The 14,868-nt window shown below is 44.7% G+C and overlaps 1 protein-coding gene across 1 annotated transcript in view; it reads right to left on the minus strand.

Annotated features, from left to right (window-relative positions):
* Positions 1 to 6,114: 6,114 nt before the first annotated feature.
* Positions 6,115 to 14,868, minus strand: part of LOC106551611 (NACHT, LRR and PYD domains-containing protein 12) — a 41,649-nt gene continuing 32,895 nt past the window's right edge. Inside the window, exons 12-17 of the mRNA XM_087715662.1 lie at positions 11,768 to 11,932; positions 11,223 to 11,393; positions 10,859 to 11,029; positions 10,503 to 10,673; positions 10,144 to 10,314; positions 6,115 to 6,370 (exon numbers count right to left, since the gene is read on the minus strand). Coding sequence (XP_087571788.1) covers positions 6,298 to 6,370; positions 10,144 to 10,314; positions 10,503 to 10,673; positions 10,859 to 11,029; positions 11,223 to 11,393; positions 11,768 to 11,932 — 922 coding nt within the window. The 3' untranslated portion in view covers positions 6,115 to 6,297. The remainder of the gene's footprint in view (positions 6,371 to 10,143; positions 10,315 to 10,502; positions 10,674 to 10,858; positions 11,030 to 11,222; positions 11,394 to 11,767; positions 11,933 to 14,868) is intronic.

Here is a 14,868-nt window from a genome sequence, read left to right on the forward strand (position 1 = left end):
AATCATGGTCATGTTATCATGTGATACCACAAATGGCATAAATGCGGGCTGGATGGCAAGTGCCCAAAATGCAGTCATGTGATTGGGAAGGCATCTGTCAGAACTTTGGAATTGGTTCATATGTATGTTTTTTGGGGGGAGGAGTCTTTTGGAATTTTTAACAGTCATTAAACAAATGATCATAATTCGAGGACTACTTGTATCTTCACTGTCAATCCTGCAGATATTTGCTTCATCTGTTATTAGTTTGATTTTCTACATATTTAATCTTAGTCCAATTTTTGGGGGAGGGGGCTCTTTAACATTTATTCCTTGAATTTGCAGATATTTTGCATTTTCAGCAATCAGAGGAAAAGTCCAATACGGATTCTTCCAAATAGTCCTGGGTCCAGACAATAGTTCCTAAAAGAGTGACCTGTAAACTTTCCTCTTGAATCTATTAATATTCATCTTTTCCCATATTCCCATTATATATAATCACGATACAGCCACCAAAACAGGTATCTACAGCAGGGTTATCAAACTCAAGGCCCACGGGCCAAATCCGGCCTGCAATGTGGTTGGATCTGGCCTGGGCAGCCCCCCTGGAAATGGTAAGAACCGGCTTATGTTGCTTCAGCCCATGTTACTTTGGCCCAGCCAATCCCATCCTGGCAGGTATGCATGTGCACAGGAGATGGCGGGCCCATGGCATCCTGGCAGGCGCGTGTGTACACAGGAGGAGACAGGAGACAAAATAAGGCAGGTGGAACCAGCAGCACCGGCAGCAGCCAGAGTCAAGGGGGAGGTATGTGATGCAGAGACACCGGATGTGCCTGTTCCATCCCATGTGTCTGGGACAGGGCCGGTGACTGTTCGGTGCATCCAGCAGACCAGAACTCATGTCTCTCCACTGTGCCTGTGCCTCTGGCGACTGCTGTGGCCGTGGGCCAAGACAAGATGAAGAGGGTGCGGCGTGGCTGCTGCAAGACACCATTTGCCTGCCTACTTCATCCTGTCTATTTTGGCTTGTGGTTGAAGAGCTGGTCACCGCTGGTCATCTCCTCAGCTCCCTGATGGGTCTTGCTGTTGTTCCACACATTGAGCACATTCCTCTCACATACTTGATGCACCTTGGCCCTGTCATGGGCCTCTGCCACCACCGAGGTCACCAGCAGCTCACACAGGTCCATTAGGCTCCTGCCTTCACTGCCTGGAGCACCAGGCCCATCCAGCATGAAGGAGCTTTTCTTCAGAACAATCTTCTAAGACAGGGGTCCTCAAACTTTTTAAACAGGGGGCAAATTCAGATTGTTGGAGGAGCTGGACCAGCTGGGTGGACATGGTGAGGTGATCATGTGACTGGGTGGGCATAGCCAATTTAGCAGTCCACTAAATAATATAAACCAATTTAGCTGTAATTTGTTTTGCTTTTGTGGGTGTTTTATTTGCTTTTCTTTGCATGTTGCTCTTTTGGTTGATTTTTCTTTTTACTGGGTCATTTTTTAAGTTGTTTAGGAGTCTAGTGGTCCATTTCAGGAAACTCACTTTTGCAGCAATTCTTCTCAGCTCTAAGGAGCTTACAATCAACAAGCCTCTCTCTCTCTCTCTCTCCCACCCTCTCTCTCTCTCATCTCACAAACTCTCTTTTCCTCCCTCCCTCTCTGTTTATCTCTCTGTCTGTCTCACTCTCTTTGTCCACTGGGGGGGGGGCGAAACCCCTGAACTGGTGCTGGGTGGTGGGAATCTGACGTCTGGAGGCCGATGAGCAGTGTGCCAGACCAGCTAGCTGGTGGGACAATCCTGTTGTCTCCCCAAAAGTAACACATCTCTTTCACTTGAAACTTTGAAGACTAGTTGGGCTGGCGAGTGGGCAAGCAGGCGGCCCTCCTCCTTCAATCCAGTTCTCCTGCAACACACTGCCGGCCTCAAGAAGCCTCCATGCACCCCATTTTTGCCACCCCTACTCCAATAGCACTCTGCTGGCCATAAAAAGGGCACTCAGAGGCCTCCTGGGGGCCTCTGCGCACCCTGTTTTTGGCGTCCCCCACCCCAGTAGCATTCTGCCACCCAAAAATGTTGGCCTTACCTTCCAGTTCCAGCCAGTGGAGCTCACAAAGGTAAGTCTTGTGTTTGGCCGAAGGGCGGGGGCCAGCGGGTAGGTGGGATGATGTGGGCGGGGTAGCCTCATGTTCCTACGCGGGCTGGATTAATGGCTTCGGCAGCCTGTATTCAGTCCTCAGGCCATAGTTTGAGGACCTCTGTTCTGAGACAGCCATATAACAGCAGCCTCTGAGACTTTGGGAACCTCCAGCCCAGTCCCTCCTTTTCCACATCTTCTGCTCCTCTCAGAAAAGGTAGTGCAGTGCAGGATCTCCTTCATAGGCATTTATTGGGGGAGGGGAGCCTTATACACAGCTAGTGATGGCCAAGAGCCAATCTGCGGTTTGTTGACCAAGGCCAATTACAAAGAGACCAAGAAATTTGTCACTTTATTTTCAATCTGTTAGCAAAGAAAGCAGCTGTGAGAAACCCTGAGCAGGAATGGCATTGTGTGTTTATACATCAGGATACAGGAAGTTAAAAACAACAATACAATGATTGGTTACAAACTTCTTATAATCATTAAAATAGCATGTGTATAACTACAGATCATACTCAGCTTATGACTATAATTGAGCCCAACGTTTATGTTGCTAAGCGAGACACTTGTTAAGTGAGTTGTGCCCCATGTTACAACTTTTCTTGTGAATTACTGCAGATATTAAGTTAGTAACACAGCTGTAAAGTGAATCTGGCTTCCCCATTGATTTTGCTTGTCAGACAACTCAGTGTACAACTCAGTGTCTTGTGTGGGGTATGATATGGTCCCGCAGGGCGCAGACTTTGGGCAAATATCTGTGTTGTTTAAACAACCAGCCACTCTGTTGATAGTCAACCCTCCACCCCAATTCCTTGCTGCACTGCCAAAGGAGAGCATGGACACAATGGGCTACAAAGGAGGAGCAGAACTGGGTACCAAGCTGATGTCTCTGGAAGTGTAAAAGGATGTCATACTTTCTCCAAGATGTGGCCTTTCACAGCATGTTCTTTGTCTGTAGGTTGCGGAATGGTCTACCAGGTCTTTCCTTGTACAAATAAAAGCTGTCAATTTTTCAAGCCTCTTCTTGAGTCTCATTTTTGGCACTCAAGAGCATTTTGGGACCTTACAAAAGAATAGTGATTTGTTATTGTTGTTTAAAGTTAAAGGTGTTAAAAGAGGTATGTGAAAGGATAGGCTACTTACAAAGTTAATGACCCTTTAAGCTATCTCCCTAGCCAGCACAGCAACCATTGGCTATAAAAACAGAGCAGAAAGGCAGCAGGGTGCACTAGTGTTGGTGGTTGAAGAGAGGAAAGGAGATGTGTGTAGCGTTCCCTCTAAGGTGCGCGCGTGAGCGGCCGCGCAGGTAACAAAAAAACAAGTTTCAAAGTGCAGCGCAGTGTTTTTTAATGCCTTTAAATGTGACTGAAAATATCCCCCTTTCCTCCCTTCTGAACTCTGATTTCTGATTGGTGAAATCAAGGAAGACTCTGCCCGGAGATCGATGACGCTGAAGAAGGGAGAATTCCCATTGGTCCTCTGGGGCTTCGTCAGTTCCTGGGAAAACGGGATTCGCTGGTTGTAGCCTGCGTTTCTCTGCACATCTGGGGTTTCCCAGGCATTGCCTCGTCTGAAGCCCCGTTCTAGGCTCAGCATTTTTTCTGCGATCCCTTCGCTTTGGGGAGAGAGGGAAGCAGCGTGGGATAGGACTGCCTGAACCAAAGGGGTCCACGGGATCTTGAGACTTGATTTTTGAGCAGTACCAATCCTTTCCACTCTTTCCTTTTCCTTTCTGTCCTTCTTCTAACTTCCTTTCTCTTTGCCTTTCCTTCTTTTCCTTTTCTTTCTCCTTTCCTTTCCTTTCTCTTTGCCTTTCCTTCTTTTCTTTTTCCTTTCCTTCTTTTCCATTTCCTTTCCTTTTTTCTTTCCTTTCTCTTTTCCTTTCTTTTCTTCTTTCCCATTTCCTTTCCTTTTTCCTTTCCTTCTTTTCTATTTCCTTTCTCTTTTCCTTTCCTTTCTCTTTTCCTTTCCTTTCTCTTTCCCGTTTCCTTTCCCCTTTCCTTTCCTTCTTTTCTATTTCCTTTCCTTTTCTTGTTTCCCATTTTCTTTCCTTTCCCTCCCCCTCCCTCCCTTCCTGGGGGTCTGAGGGAGAGGGAGGGGCCCCTTTTCCTCCTTGCCCCCTCCCAACATCTGCTCTGATGGCAATTATGCTAAAAAAAAATCAGGTGCTCAGGCATGAAAATGTGCTGCTCAAACACTATATTTTTCCACACACACTGAAAAAAAAATAGAGGGAACATTGGATGTGTGTATTTGTCTTTGGATATAAAGCTGCCTGTAACAGCCTAAAATAAATAGGAAGAGAAACTGTTCCCCAGCAACAGGTCCCAGTAGGAGTAATTAGAGAAGCAGTAGGTATAGTAGAAGTGGGAAAGAGTGGAGCAGTGAGTACCAGCCTTTGAGTGCTTGTATGTATGCTGTCTAGAGACCTGTGTTCTTGGGTTGTCTCACTTGGGTTTTGAGCCCACTAACTTGAGTATACAAAAAAGAACCTGTTGATTTTAATTTTTACTGTGGTAACTATTAATAACTATAAGCCATAGAAAACAAAAGCTCTTTTGGGATCCTCCCTAGTGAGAAAGTGAGAAGAGGTTCTGAGAATTTTTTTTTTAATTAACAGAGTAATTCAGCATTGCATTAAGCCACCTTCATCCTGTATTGATGGTGTCTAGATTCAATGCCAGTTTATGGAGACTCTGCTTAGACCAGTGTTTCTCAACCTTAGCAACTTGAAGATGTCTGGATTTCAACTCCCGAATGCTGGCTGAGGAATTCTGGGAGTTGAAGTCCGGACATCTTCAAGTTGCCAAGGTTGAAAAACACTGGCTTAGACAGTGATGCTCCAGCAGTGACCAACCAGGCCTCTGTCTGAACTGTGGGATAGCTACATCCTCATTAGCCAATTCTCTGCTGCTGTGTCCTCCCATTACTAGAGCTTGCTGGGGTGGGCACATGAGGGTGGTCCTTCTATGGGTTGCCTTTGCCTGCCTAATTGATCCATTTTTCCTTTTTTCTTCTAGTGAGGACACTGATTGACCCCATCATCACCATCACCATCACCATTTAACGACCCCATAATCCCTTGCAGGGTGGAGTCTGGGCAACTGAAAGGAGCTAGCAGAGTGTTTACTGGCTGGATGCCATTTCTGTCACCAATGCAGAGCTTTATTCAGCAGATACATACTCATTGTGACCAGAGAGAGAAATATCTGCCTCTATCTAGGATCAAACTCACAGCCTCCTGATTGTGAGGTGAGAGCTCCGCCTCTAGGCCACTGTACCACTCCTACACTGATTAACCCAACTGCTGAAAGAAAACAGGAAGAGACCAGATAACAAATGCCTAGAATCCATCATGACTTCCATGTGGGGAAAAAACAAGGGAAAGGACCAGGTCCTGACCAGTTCTGGAGAACCGGTAGCAGAAATTTTGAGTATTTGGAGAAATGGTAAATACCACCTCTGACTGGCCCCACCACCATCTATTCTCTGCCTCCTGAGTCCCAGCTGATTGGGAGGAAATGGGAATTTTGCAGTAACCTTCCCCTGGAATGGGGAGGGAATGGAGCTTTTACAGTATCCTTCCCCTGTCATGCCCACCAAGCCACGCCCACCAAGTAATGTCCACAGAACCCGTAGTAAAATGTTTTACATCCCACCACTGGAAAGGATTTCAGTAGTTTTACTATTCCATCAATGAACTAGTGAGAGAATTGGGAGGATAAAGGAGTGACAAAAAGTAAGTTGGAGGTTAAATGGTCCAGGCCCCATGCAGGACAGTAACCGTTAACCTGGATGAGGGGCCCCTGGCTGACTAGCTGGCCATAAAAATACTGAGAAGCAGACAAATTTAGTCTGCCTAGTCACTAAGGATCAATGGGGACTTGATGGCACTTAATCAAACAGTCAAGCAGCCAATGTTTCCTTCTCTTATTCAGACATCAAAGGACAATAATAATCTCCTAATGTAAAAGAATTGTTATAATTTACAATTTTGGGGGCTAACTTTTATTCACCTAGCTTGGCATTTTTCAATTTCAGAAGTCCTCAGTTCAAATTCTAGTTGCTGAAAGAAAGTTCTTTAGACGTTCTTGATATTAAATTCCAAGTCTTCCTAACCATATTCTGAATGGAAATAAAAATAGATCAAGCAAGCAAGCATGAAGAAAGAACATTTACATGGAGGTTCTAGCAATGTGGCTCATGTCCATCCATTCACCATACCGTATAATACTTTTTCCATTCAACCTATAATGAAAAACAAAAACTTATTTTAATCTATTACAAGATAAGTGCTCAGTAATGTCTCCTTTCAGAGCTGCGCAGGGACCCACCTGACTATCTCTGAGGGTAGACCCAGACCTCCAATTATCTGATCCACCCCACATAATTCCAGGGTCGATTTAATTTCACTATTTCCAGGTACATCTTGTCTGATTCAAAAAACTTCAGTTTCATTGTCTTTGGGAGGATTTGCTATCCCTATAAAACCTATCCATTTTAGGAGGGAATTATTATGATTTGTCACCCGTCAGCCAGATGTTCAGAATGAATTTGGCATTTTTTGTCTACCTACCATATTTCCTCGAAAATAGGACAAACCCCCCAAAATAAGCCCTGATTTTTAAGCGTGCCCCTAATATAAGCCCTACCCAAAACATAAGCCGTAATGAAGGTTGGGTGGAAGTGGCTGGCATATGAGGCAGCAAATGTGCATGGGCTGACCGTGTCCAGAAGCAGCAGCAACCATACAACACAAGCGAGTCGATACCTGTCCAAGGAGCAGGCAGAGGTGGGGGGAAGCACACAATGTGCCACGTGGGCCATGGGAAAGCCAAGTCGGTGACCAGAGTGGCAGCTGACCTCGGGAGACTGCCTGGCAGCATCAGCAATAGACAGAGGCAGAGGTGCAGTGGGGGAAGGCAGGTGATCCGGATACGCTGTGTTGGTTGCGGGAAAGCGTGGGTGGTCATGGGAGGCTTGTCCTTGCATTTCTTGGCTTGCCTGCAGCCTGTGCAGTGCATCACGATTGTTTGCCTTAAGACATTTATTCAGGTTCTGTCTTAGGCCTAGTACTCTTCAATATCTTCATAAATGACTTAGTTGAGGGAATAGAAGGGGAACTTACCATATTTGCAGATGATACTAAGTTGGCAGAAATAGCCAATACCCTAGATCAGGGATGTCAAACTGGCGGCCTGTGATCAGATGCATCATGTGCAGGCCACACCTACCCCAGCTTCGTAAAAGGGGAAACATCGTAAAACATCATGTGACAGCAACATGATGCAGTGAGTTTGAAACCTGTGCCCTAGATGATAGGCTCAAGATCCAGATAGATCTTGACAAATTTGGACACTGGGCCCTTATCTAACAAAATGAAATTCAATATAGAGAAAACTAAAGTTTTACACTTAGGCAAGAAAAACCAAAAGTACACATATAGACTGGGTGAAACCAGGCTTAATAGCAATAATTGTGAGATAGATCTTGGAGTCTTAGTGAACAACCAATTAAATATGAGCAACAGTGGTAGGTTTCCAATTTTTTTCCTACCTGTTTGCTCATGCAACCCTTCTCTGCATGCACAGAAGCATTGGGTGGGTGGGCGGAGCCTCTCACCGCCACTGCTATTGGTTCACCTGATCCAGGCTGAAATGGGAGCAACTCACCTCTGATGAACAAACAGTTTGGGACGACAGCCAAAAAAACTAATGCAATTCTAAATTGCATTAATAGAGGGATTCAATCAAGATCAAGTGAGGTATAGAATACTGCATTCAGTTTTGGTCACCACACTATAAAAGAGATGTTGAGACTCTAGAAAGAGTACAGAGAAGAGCAACCAAGACGAAAAGGGGTCTGGAGGCTAAAACATATGAAGAACAATTACAGGAACTTATCATGGCTAGTCTACTGAGGAGAAGGACCAGGGGAGACATGATAGCAGAGTTCCAATATTTGAGGAGCTGCCACAGAGAGTAAATGTCAAGCTATTTTCCAAAGCACCTGAAGGCCAGACAAGGAATAATGGATGGAAACTGATCAAGGAAAGATTCAACTTAGAAATAAGGAGACATTTTCCAACAGTGAGAATAATAAACCAATGGTACAGCTTGCCTTCAGAAGTTGTGGGAGCTTCATTACTGGAAGCTTTCAAGAAGAGACTGGACTGCCATCTCTAAGAAATGGTGTAAGGCTGGGATGGCGAACCTATGGCATACGTGCCACAGATAGCACGCACACCAGCTGATTTCAGCCTTTTTTGAGGCCATTTTTTGCCCTCCCCATGCCCCAGAGGCTTTATAGGAGCCTGTGGAGGGCAAAAATAGCCTCCACTGTCCCCCGGAGGCCCTCTGGAGACTTCAGGAGCTTCCCTGAAGCCTCCGGAATGCAAAAAACCAGCCCTATGGGCAAACTGGAATTTTAGGAACAGACTTCCAGTTTGCTTGTAGGCCAGTTTAAGCCCTCTGGAGCCTTCAGGGGCCTTCTGGAGGCTTCTCTCAAGGCTCCAGAGTACGAAAACAACACTATGAGCACACCGGCTTCTGGTTTCCTTATAGGGTTGTTTTTCATCATCCGGAGCCTTCAGAGAAGCCTCTGGAAGGCTTCTGAAGGCTCTGGAAGGCTCCGGAGGACTTAAACCGGCTCTACAAGCAAACTGGGAGTCCATTCCTGAAATTCCGGTTTGCCTGTAGGGGCAGGTTTTTGTGCTCTGGAGGCTTAAGGGAAGCTCCTGAAGCTTCCGGAGGGCCTCTGGGGGGCGGGGGGACGCTCTTTTCATCCTCCCCAGGTTCCTATAAACCCTCTGAAGCCTGGGGAGGGTGAAAAATTCATGCAAAAAATGGGGGGTTGTACCTGTCATGCGTGCATGCATGCTGGGTGTGTGTGTGTTGCACATTGCATTATGGGTGTGGGACACCCGCACACAACCCCCCTGACTCCCCATGCTTTTGGCAAGTGAGCCAAAAAAGGTTCACCATCATTGGTGTAAAGTCTTCTCCTTGGGTGGGGGGTTTGAATTAGATGACCTACAAGGTCCTTTCCAACTCTGTTAATATGTTAATCTGAATTGACTATGAGAACAGCATGGAAGGCTAACCTGGACAAAATATTTGGATATTGTGCTATGCCGCTCTCTCAAACACACACATAACAATGTTTAATGGGTTTATTAATATTCCCGATCAATTACGTTCCCCAAAAATCCAGAGCTGTTCCAATTAAGTCCAGCCAAAAGCTGACAAATGGCCAATGAGTCCACAAGGCACTTGAAAATTTCCTAAGCAAGATAAACCCACCTGGCAAAATTATAATCTGCAATACAAGCATATTCATGAGGCAAGAAAAGTCCAGAGTTCAGAAGGCAGAATTTAGCAGCTGTGAGCTGCCGCTTTCCTCTAAGTTCCACCTGGAAAGCGCTGCAGCTGAGATAAAAAGCATTCAATATGGCTGCTGCTTTTCTGTGCTGCAGCGCTTTTTAAATTGCACAAGATGCTCTCCCAGCAGTGCGAAGAGGAGCAGCTGCTGCCCAAGAGAGCAGAGATGAAGGGAGAGGCCCTGAAAGGCTGCTCAATCGAGCCTCATCGCATGGCAGAAGTTACGCATGTGCAGAAGCCGTGTGGACATGCAAGCATGGAAGCCATGTGTGCATGCACGGAAGCCTCGCATACTCACATTTTCAGCAAATGAGTGGTGGAATTATTTGAATCCCACCACTGACTAAAATTCACACTCTGCCCTGTCCAGTGACATTCACATCACACAGCCCAATCAAACACCTGTTTCAGCTGCCACCAAACTTCGTTCACTCATCTCCAAGTTCCAACAGACAGAACTTGATCTCATTTGAAATAATGTTGTTATGACTATACTCCCTTCACTACTCTTCTTTTCCCACTGTGGAAGCCCTGTCAAGTCTGACCAAAGATGGATCCGGGCTGACAGATATAATTCAAAATAATAAACACTCAAGAAATGATTGACACATCAACTAAAAGGGAAAAAAAAAGATCACTTACACTAGTGTCTCAATATTACATTGAGGATGTTTGAGGCCTTTATATAGCACTTCCATTATTTTGTCATCTGGGTTCTTAAGGGACAGGTCTAACTCTCTCAATCTCTTATTTTTCCTGAATAATTCTGCAAGATACTTGCTACAGGATTCAGTCAAGAACTCTCCATCAAGCCTGCAGCAAGGATTGGAAAAATAATAATTATTTTTTGAAAAATAAGCATGGACTGCATTTATATATGAATTGAAAGGGATGTGATTATGTATGGCAACTGAACAGCCTCTCCCTGGATATATTTCAGGAATATTAACTGCCAAAAATACAGATGCACAGATCAATATGAAAAGATAAAATTAACTTACTGTAGCAACTTTATTGTACATTTTGGATGTTTGAGACCATCACACAGAATTTCCATTGTTCTGTCATTTGCATCCTCAAGGGACAAGTACAACATTCTCAAGCTGTGGTTTTTCCTGAGTACTTCTGCAAGATGCCAGCTGCAGGATTCTGTCAGACACTGAATATCAAGCCTGCCGAGAAAAGCAAAAAAAAAAATATAATTACCTGTTGAAAAGCAAGTATTTTTTACAGAAACTGAAGTGAATGTGATCATATATGCCAACCAAACTGTTTCTCCCTAAATATATTTCCAGAATATTAACAATCCATAAACAGTTGTACAAATGAAACTGAAAGGAAAACAACAACCACTTACTGTAGTGTCTGTATTGTACATTCTGGATGTTTGAGCCCCTTGCACAGCAATTCTATTGTTTTGTCATCTGGGCTATTTAGGGACAAGTATAACACAGTCAATTTTTGGTTTTTCCTGAATACTTCTGCAAGATGTCTGCTGCAAGTTTCAGTCAGGGTCTTTCCATCTATCCTGCACATAAATAGACTGAATAATTAAAGTTATTTGTTGAAAAGCAAGCATAGAATGTGTTTTGTAGGAACAGAAGAAAATATGATTATTATGCACAGCAACCTAACAGCCCCTCTCCGGATATATTTCCAAAATATTAACCATCAAAACATGGTTCTGGAGATCAAATTGAAAGGGGAAAAAAATCACTTACTGTATTGTTTCTATTTTACATTCTGGATGACTGAGCCCATCACACAGTAGTTCCATTATTTTGTCATTTGTATTATTAAGGAACAAATGTAACATTCTCAATCTCTGGTTTTTCTTGAATACTTCCGCAAGATGCCTGCTGCTAGGTATGGTGATGATCCCTCCAGTAAGCCTGGGCAAAAAAAGGAGGGAAATAACAATTATCTGTTGAAAAACAAGCATGGAATTTATTCTTATAGGAATTAAAGGGAATGAATGGCAAATGAATTGCCTCTCCATTTTTGCTTCTTGGATAAGAAGCGAAATGATTTTAAGGGAAAAAACAAAGTCCAGTTGCCTTTTGAGGCGAAAACCCGCACTCTTGGGACAACCATAACCTGGATGATTGAGAATATCCATGGACAAAACCATGGAATGTATTTTAGAGGAACTAAAGGAAATGTGATTATGTGGGGCAAATCCTCTCTCTAAATACATTTCCAGAATATTAATTGCCAAAGGATGATTCCGCAGAGGAAACTGAAAGGAAAAATAACTGTCACTTACTTTAGGGTCTCTATTGTACATTCTGGTTGTTTCAGCCCATCGCACAGCACTTCCATTATTTTGTCATCTGGGTTGTTGAGGGACAGCATTAGCTCTCTCAATCTCTGATTTTTCCCCAGTACTTCAGCAAGATGCCTGCTGCAGGATTCAGGCAAGACCTCAAGCCTGCAGAAAGGATCAGAAAAATAATTATTTCCTGAAAAATAAGTATGGACTGTATTTATATATGAATTGAAGGGGGTACAATTATGTATGGCAACCGAACAGCCTCTCCCTGGATATATTTCAAGAATATTAACAGCCAAAAATACACTTGTACAAATCAATCTGAAAGGATAAAATTAATTTACTTTAGCATCTTCATTGTACATTCTGGATGTTTGAGACTGTTAGATAGGGTGAATGGATGAGACAGGATTCAGACTTCAGTGACAACAAGCTCTTTATTCAGCAAACTATGTACAGATTCAGCTTGCCTTTTTATAGGGATTTGTCAGACGGCTCAGCCAATCAGCTTCGAGTATTTTCCTGCCTGAATGGAAGTCCTTGGTGAAGCCTATTGCTCCAGTCTCAATATATAACATCCCTCCCCTCTTAATTGGGTTTACCCAATTTGTCACATAGTCTCACAAGTAGGCAGGGCGCTTGTGAACTCTTTCAGACCTGCGCAGCTCAGTTGGAGTGGAGGGACCTATTGCTTCTCCTGACTCAACCAATGGAAACACCTGGAAGCTTCCCTGAGGTGCGGCTTGCCTTCTTAGAGCCGATTTGCCTGGAGATTGCCCTTGGACTCCTGCTTCCCAAGCTAAGTTCCCTGGCTCATTCAGGCTTGAGAAGTCTGTCGAAGGAGTGTGTGTTTGTTCCTTTTGGGTAGGGCCTTGGTTAAGTCATGTCAAAGTTATTTTTGGTTGCCTAAGAGTGGAGTGGCTGAGTGAGCCTTGGAGTTAGTAAATGTGCCTTCTCCAGCTTCTAGAGCCCTCAAGCTCAAGTCGGTAAGAGCGAGGGCCAGTTATTTCAATGATTGTGGCAGAAACCCAGAGAGCACCCCAGCATAGCTTGGGCATATACTTGATCCTCTATGCTAAATGATTGGAGTTGACTGGTGGAATCAATTGGGTCTCGACAGAATAGTTTGGGTGTAGCCGGTCCAAGGGAGACCTTAGTCAGAGACCCATCAACAGTTCAGAGGGGCTTCTTCCTGTAGTGGCACTTGGCATAATGTACTGTACAAGGAGAAATTTATCAATGCGGGCTTGCCAATTACCTGGGCCCATTCTAGAAAGGGCTTCTTTAATGGATCGCACCATTCTTTCTGCTTGACCATTGCTGGCCAGGTGGAAAGGGGCGACCAGGGCATGTCTGATTCTTGCTTTGCTAAGGAGGTTTCAAATTGGATGCCTGTAAATTGGGGCCCGTTATCCAAAACCAGAACATTGGGTAGGCTGTGTGTGGAGAAAAGTCTCTGTAGCACCTGGATGGCCGTCTCTGCCATGGTGGTGGTCATGAGGATTACTTCTAACCATTTTGAATAGGCATCCACAAATATGAGGAAAGTTTGGCCATGCGCGGGCCCTGCAAAATCAATGTGCACCCTGGACCAGGCTGTTCATTCTGTTTTAACATATATGGTTTGAATTCAGCCCCAACCAGCCGCTTGGGCCACCCCCTCCACCCCCAGTTCAGAACCTTGGCAATGGTTCTGTCTTTTGCAGAATGTCTTGCAACTTCAACCTGGATGTTACAGGACCAGTGTCCAGGCAGTCAATAAGCAAAACTGGTGTGCCATGAGTGGGATCATCCAAAAGTTCTGGCAAAGGGCATGTGCTGAGGGCATCAGCACGACCCAGTGTTTTCTGGGGGCGATGGGTGAGTCTATAGCTTTAGGCTGCTAAAAAGATAGTCCACCTAGTCATTCATGGCAAGAGGGATACAGGAGAATGGCAGTCCCCAGCCAAAAGCCCAAGAAGTGGTTTGTGGTTGGTAATGAGTTTGAATTTCTGACTGTATAAATACTCATGGAACCTCTTGACCCCTGCCACCACAACCAGTGCTTCCCTGTCCAACTGGCTAAAGCTCCATTCTGTGATGGACAGGATCTTGAATAATAGATGATCGGAGCCTTGGTTCCATTGGGAGATGGTGGCTGAGGACATCCCCTATGCCAAAGGGTGATGCGTCACATGTCAAGATCAGAGGGAGAGTCTGGCTGTACTGAATCAGAAGGCTGTCCACTGACAGTAGCTGTTTGACAGTGGCAAATGCTGTGGCTTCAGATTTGCCCCAGGTCCACTTGGCTTTCTTTCCCAAAAGCCGATGCAAAGGTTCCACTACAGTCTCCTTCTGTTGTAATAAAATGCTGTAAAAATTAAGAAGGCCCAGGAACGCCTGCAGCTCGGTCTGGTTGTGGGGGCATCCTGAATAGCCTTAATTTTAGAATTTGTAGGGCATATCTCGGAGCCATCTACCAAGTACCCCAGGAATTCAACTTTTGGCATTGCAATTTGGCATTTCTCTTTTTTCATGCAGAGGCCTTTTTCCCTAAATCTGCTTAGGGTGATTCTTAACCATTTGAATAGTTGTTCCTTATTTGTGGTGGATACCGGGACATCATTGAAATAGAGGACTTCTACTGGTAGTACCTGCAAAAGTCATTCCATAACACTTTGGAACAGTCCGGGGGCAATGCTGATACCAAATTGCAGTCTGTTGCATTTGAATGCACGACTGTGTGTTATGATGGTTTGAGCCTCTGTGGAAGCGCCATCTACTGGCAATTGCTGGTAGGCCTGCACCAGATCTAATTTGGCGAATATTTTTCCAGGCTATGAAACAAATGCTAGACAATTGTACTGGATATGCTCTTTGCTCCAGGACTTTATTCAGGTTGTACTTATAATCCCAACAGATGCGGATTGACCAATCAGGTTTAACAGGGGTCACTATTGGGATTTCCCACTGGGCATGGTTGACAGGCTCCAGGATTCCCTGGCCAATTAATTTGCCCAATTCTTCATCAATTTTGATTTGGAGGGCGAAAGGAACCCTCCAGGGCTTCAATCTCATTGGCACAATATTGGAGTCTAGGCTAAATGAGATAGGAG

This window comes from Thamnophis sirtalis, unplaced genomic scaffold (genome assembly GCF_051295495.1).
Source record: "Thamnophis sirtalis isolate CommonGarterSnake01/CBP01778 unplaced genomic scaffold, rThaSir2_p1.2 scaffold_1, whole genome shotgun sequence".
NCBI classification, from domain to species: domain Eukaryota; kingdom Metazoa; phylum Chordata; class Lepidosauria; order Squamata; family Natricidae; genus Thamnophis; species Thamnophis sirtalis.